We start from the raw sequence: 5,529 nt of genomic DNA, 5'->3' as shown, positions 1-5,529 counted from the left end.
GCTACAAAAAGATTTCCCATGCCTTGAACATCCCACGGAGCACTGTTCAAGCGATCATTCAGAAATGGAAGGAGTATGGCACAACTGTAAACCTACCAAGACAAGGCCGTCCACCTAAACTCACAGGCCGAACAAGGAGAGCGCTGATCAGAAATGCAGCCAAGAGGCCCATGGTGACTCTGGACAAGCTGCAGAGATCTACAGCTCAGGTGGGGGAATCTGTCCATAGGACAACAATTAGTCGTGCACTGCACAAAGTTGGCCTTTATGGAAGAGTGGCAAGAAGAAAGCCATTGTTAACAGAAAACCATAAGAAGTCCCGTTTGCAGACACAGCAAACATGTGGAAGAAGGTGCTCTGGTCAGATGAGACCAAAATGGAACTTTTTGGCCAAAATGCAAAACGCTATGTGTGGCGGAAAACTAACACTGCACATCACTCTGAACACACTATCCCCACTGTCACATATGGTGGTGGCAGCATCATGCTCTGGGGGTGCTTCTCTTCAGCAGGGACAGGGGAGCTGGTCAGAGTTGATGGGAAGATGGATGGAGCCAAATACAGGGCAATCTTGGAAGAAAACCTCTTGAAGTCTGCAAAAGACTTGAGACTGGGGCGGAGGTTCACCTTCCAGCAGGACAACGACCCTAAACATAAAGCCAGGGCAACAATGGAATGGTTTAAAACAAAACATATCCATGTATTAGAATGGCCCAGACAAAGTCCAGATCTAAATCCAATCGAGAATCTGTGGCAAGATCTGAAAACTGCTGTTCACAAACGCTGTCCATCTAATCTTACTGAGCTGGAGCTGTTTTGCAAAGAAGAATGGGCAAGGATTTCAGTCTCTAGATGTGCAAAGTTGGTAGAGACATACCCTAAAAGACTGGCAGCTGTAATTGCAGCAAAAGGTGGTTCTACAAAGTATTGACTCAGGGGGCTGAATAATTACACACACCCCACTTTGCGGTTATTTATTTGTAAAAAATGTTTGGAATCACGTATGAATTTCCTTTCACTTCTCACGTGTACACCACTTTGTATTGGTCTTTTACGTGGAATTCCAATAAAATTGATTCATGTTTGTGGCTGTAATGTGACAAAATGTGGAAAAGTTCCAGGGGGCCGAATACTTTTGCAAGCCACTGTATATATATACACATACATACATATACATACACATATATATATATATAAGTAGAAAACCACTGGCACTCACGTATAGAAGGTAAAGTTTGCCTGGGTGCAATCCTCAAAAATAGGAAACAAAGGTTGAACATGAAGAAGTCGCTCTCACAGGTCTTATGTGCAAAAATAAAAAGTCTTTTTATTGCATGGTGAACAGTTCACCATGCAATAAAAAGACTTTTTATTTTTGCACATAAGACCTGTGAGAGCGACTTCTTCATGTTCAACCTTTGTTATATATATATATTACATATACATACATACATATATACATATATATACATATACATACATATACATACATATACACACACACCATCTCCTAAAATGCTATTGTCATGAGAAAACCATATAAGCTATAAAGTTATAAAAATGAACACTGCCTGTTTTAGTGTTGCTGATTTTTGGCAGTTTGGCCAATTTTAGCTATACTGGCAGCCTTGGCATGCTTGGTAAGTGGGGCTGTTTCAACAGACCATAATCCAATCTTGTCTGTCTCTCCAAATGGAAAGTATTGTGTACCGTTGCCCTTTTTCTGGCATGTGTGTGGGACAATGGTGGTTGTAAGAATAAGATGAAAGTCAACTGACTGTTGCCACTCTCTTGTATGAAAGCTCTGCCTGCAGGCCTGGACTGGTAATCTGTGGATTCTGGCAAATGCCAGAAAGGTTGCTGTAAGATGCCACAGACAGTCACTATTTATTGGGCTGGTGGGGGCTGTAAGGGCCTCTGTGTAATTGAAATGGTAGGGCCTATTTTGAAGCCCAGTCCAGACCCGTCTACCTGTGTGTAGTTTCCTTAACTGTGTGCTGTAAGTACTTTATTTATAAAAGGTTATTTTATAAAATTTATAAAAGGTTGAGATTCCATTTTATTTTTTCCTTTCAACAACAACAAAAAAATTATTAAAAAGAACTACTTTTCTCCTACAGATCAAATTTTTAAAATGCTAAAACAAAAAAACACACATTTCAAAATAAATGTGTAAATGGATAAATATTATACAACTCCTTTTAGTTCCTGTGCTTACAAAAGAAATACATTGCTTATATTATTGTCTACAAATTAAATGTATATTATTGCTGTATATAAAAATGGTGTAGTCTAAGAGCAATGGTCTTTGGCTATTACACTGTGCACAATATTGTTATTGTGCACATATAAAGCCATGGCTTTACACATGCAAACACCTACTAATTAGTCATATGTGTCCCCCATTCCAATATATACTACATCTTCATACGCACAAGCTACAAACTGGTTTGTACTATATATGCATTAATAAGAAACTACTACCTGCTTAAAGTACACTGAGCACCCTATATATGTTGTTCAATAAACAGACAACCAAAGTCTTCAACATCAGCAAGTTGACATTCCAAGAGCTGCTTTTTCACCTGCCACATCATGTCATCTACAAGATCAGATTGTCTTCTTGAAGACAGTGTGAGCTGAATTTATACTGTGCTTTGACACTAAAGACCTTAAACAGTATAAAATAAAGATACAGCCTGACATCAAAATATCAGTTTCATAAACACAAGTATATGTTAGAATGAACTTAACTGATTATATAGGAGTAAAACAGAAATAGATTTTACACAGATGTTACTTATATATATAGCAGTTAAGCAGGTTATTATAAGACTTTGTGAGGATACATAGCTAGAAGGGTTTCACTTGTAGTTACCCCTTTATGATATTTTTTTAAATAGGGGTATTCCAGTTCTCTGTAGTAATAAAACAGTAACCAGATAATAGGAAAACACTAACAAATGAGCTTTTAACCACATAGCTTTGTACGTCACAAATATTTTATGGTTTGGGATGTGTAATAATTCACAATATACAACCATTGGAGAAAACAAGCTCTCGACTAAAACTGTACTGTAGGGTGTTTGCCTTGGGTCTAAAACAAAAGTCTAAATATAATATAATACAAATAATAAATGTTTAAAGGAGACATATTGGATAAATGGGAAACCCCTAACCCTGTAGGCAATTATGAATAATATCCGGTGCTGGTTTCCCTTTGGGCTAAACATTAACCCTATCTGTAACAATGGCCCCTTTATTGGAGCTCCCTATAGATCCTCTCACTTCTCTGTCCGAGTTTGAAATGAAGGGTGGGCGTGTCCTAACGGTCCCTGCCAGAAGCACAGTAGGAGGGGGAGAGCCAATCACAGCCCTGCAGTCACACAAGCACAGACAGGCTTCAGTTCCCTATCAGGTCAGCCTAGCTGCTGATTGGTTCCTATCCTACAGTGCAGGGTACGGAGGGCCGCCGGCTCCTCAACTCATCCAGAGAATTCAGCCAGCAGGAAGTGGAACAGATGGGCGGGGCTAGTGGGGTTTTGGGCGAATTTCTCAATAAATCAGTCCGAAACACAACTTTTTGAAGCACAATCCTTCTATATCTAGAGGAGTATAATTCACTGGTACATTCATAATTTTTATAGGATATGTCTCCTTTAAGAATTGTGTCTAATGAAAAGAAAAATGCCCATGGAGAACTAAGTGCCTAGTAAGATGTTTGCTAATCAATAAGTTGTGCCAGTACTGTGTTATTCAGGGCAACATCACCTGTGCTATAAACCATTCTGAGGATCTAAAATAGCTCTGGTTATAAATAGGTGCTCAAGCCCATTCCTTAACACTTCATAATTAACTGATATCATTGCTAGCCCATGTTTTCTGGGATAACTAAAGCCTTTGCTGGGGTTCTCAGAGATAATCTGGTTAAACTGGACAAGAAGTGGGGTGTGACACAGGAACAGTGACAATCTGGTTGGTCATACCTCCCACTCACCAGTGCCAATTGTGTGTGTGTGGGGGGGGTAGTGCACAGACATGTGCAAGAGGGGCAGGAGCAATGTTATCCCTTCCTCCAGGTTCCCTTGCAGAATTATATATAGCAGCTACAAACAAGTCCAAAGCAACCTTCACCCTATATAAAGGGAAAGCTATAAAAGGGACAGTCTGTACCATGGCCACTATATACACCTTTTCCAGGAATGGCTGTATGCCTGTACGGTCACAATAAAAGTAGTACATGAACTGCCTGTCTGGTTGCGGACTTGTAGAAATGTTTTGAAAGTAACAATATTCCCATTGAGCCCCGAGATTATAATGGTTGTCCAAGTACTGACCGTGGTTGTCCTTCTGGCCGATGCTGTGGCTTCTGATGAGGGATGAGAGCCTGCGGATGTCCCCCTTAAAGACGCATTCATGCACCGGGAAGTACGCGTCCGTCTTACTTTCCCCGGGAGTGATGGGGCTGATTTGCTGGTGGTGGTTCTGGAGCAGGGCTGGGTTGGAAGGGGACCGGATCACTTTGTGATTACTGAACATCTTGCTGTTTTTCAATTTGCCCGTCCGGGTGAAGGTCCCTCCGGCCGTAGCCTCTTCGTCGGGTTCCAGTAGATCCTCATCCTTGCTGGGCTTCTGGTCCCTGTGGAGAGAACGGATCTTCTCTCCTGTCATCGCCAGCGGAGCCCTGCCGGGTAGCTTATTGCGGACTGGGCTTGAAAGACGAGCAAAGGATTCAGAAGAGCGCAGAGGTCCCCTCGGGCACAAACCGGAGCGGCCGGCTCAGCCAGAACATACGGCTTCGTTTAAGCCCCGGTGGATCCAATAGCAGGCGTGCAGAGGGCTGACACCTGGGACTGGAGCGACCACCCTGTACATACCTCCGTGCTTCCACTCAGCAAGACAACCCTAGAGCCATCTTACAGTCAAAATCTCGCGAGATTGTCTTTCCAAAACGGGAACCTGACTGCACCTCTCGCGAGAGGAATTGTGGGTTTGAAGGGAAAGGAGAAAGAGAACGCCCTAATGCTTGGGAAGCGTAAACCTGACCTACAGCTGGAAGCCACAGCGCAGGTGCAAGAGAGAGTAGCCAACTGGCTTGTGAGTAGGGCTGTAGTCATCTCTTGTGCTTGTACCGGGCGCATCAAAAAGACTGCAGTGGAACAAAGCCAAACAGTGACATACATAATTGAAGCACATCTACTTTTCGTTGTACTAATAGACTATTAACTGCGTTGTACTAAGCACAAAACACATCTCCCCATGATCCCAAGGCAACGAGCCTTAATTTCTAGGGCGAGAGCTTAGTTTGACTTGCTGTCGGTAAATTCCCCTCTATGCTAAACTGTACACACGTTTCCTGCTTTAGTTGCCTCAGAAATACCATTGTTACCATTAATATAGCGACAACCAGGGCTGCATTTACTATATGGGCACCTGATGACTCGTTCCTAGGGTGGCAGCTTTATTAGGGGACAGCCCCTGGGTGCTTTTATGCTAAGTTAATTAAGAATTTTATGGTGAAGTAAGAAT

General features: G+C 42.2%; 1 protein-coding gene across 1 annotated transcript in view; it reads right to left on the bottom strand.

The window, feature by feature from the left end:
* ankrd13c (ankyrin repeat domain 13C) overlaps window positions 1-4,981 on the bottom strand; it is a 25,585-nt gene extending 20,604 nt beyond the window's left edge. Inside the window, 1 exon segment of the mRNA NM_001045661.1 lies at window positions 4,338-4,981. Coding sequence (NP_001039126.1) covers window positions 4,338-4,671 — 334 coding nt within the window. The 5' untranslated portion in view covers window positions 4,672-4,981.
* Window positions 4,982-5,529: the final 548 nt, after the last annotated feature.

Source organism: Xenopus tropicalis, chromosome 4, assembly GCF_000004195.4.
Source record: "Xenopus tropicalis strain Nigerian chromosome 4, UCB_Xtro_10.0, whole genome shotgun sequence".
In the NCBI taxonomy this organism is placed as follows: Eukaryota; Metazoa; Chordata; class Amphibia; order Anura; family Pipidae; genus Xenopus; species Xenopus tropicalis.
Note: the sequence above shows the minus strand (reverse complement) of the source record. Positions and strands in the feature narration are given on the sequence as shown.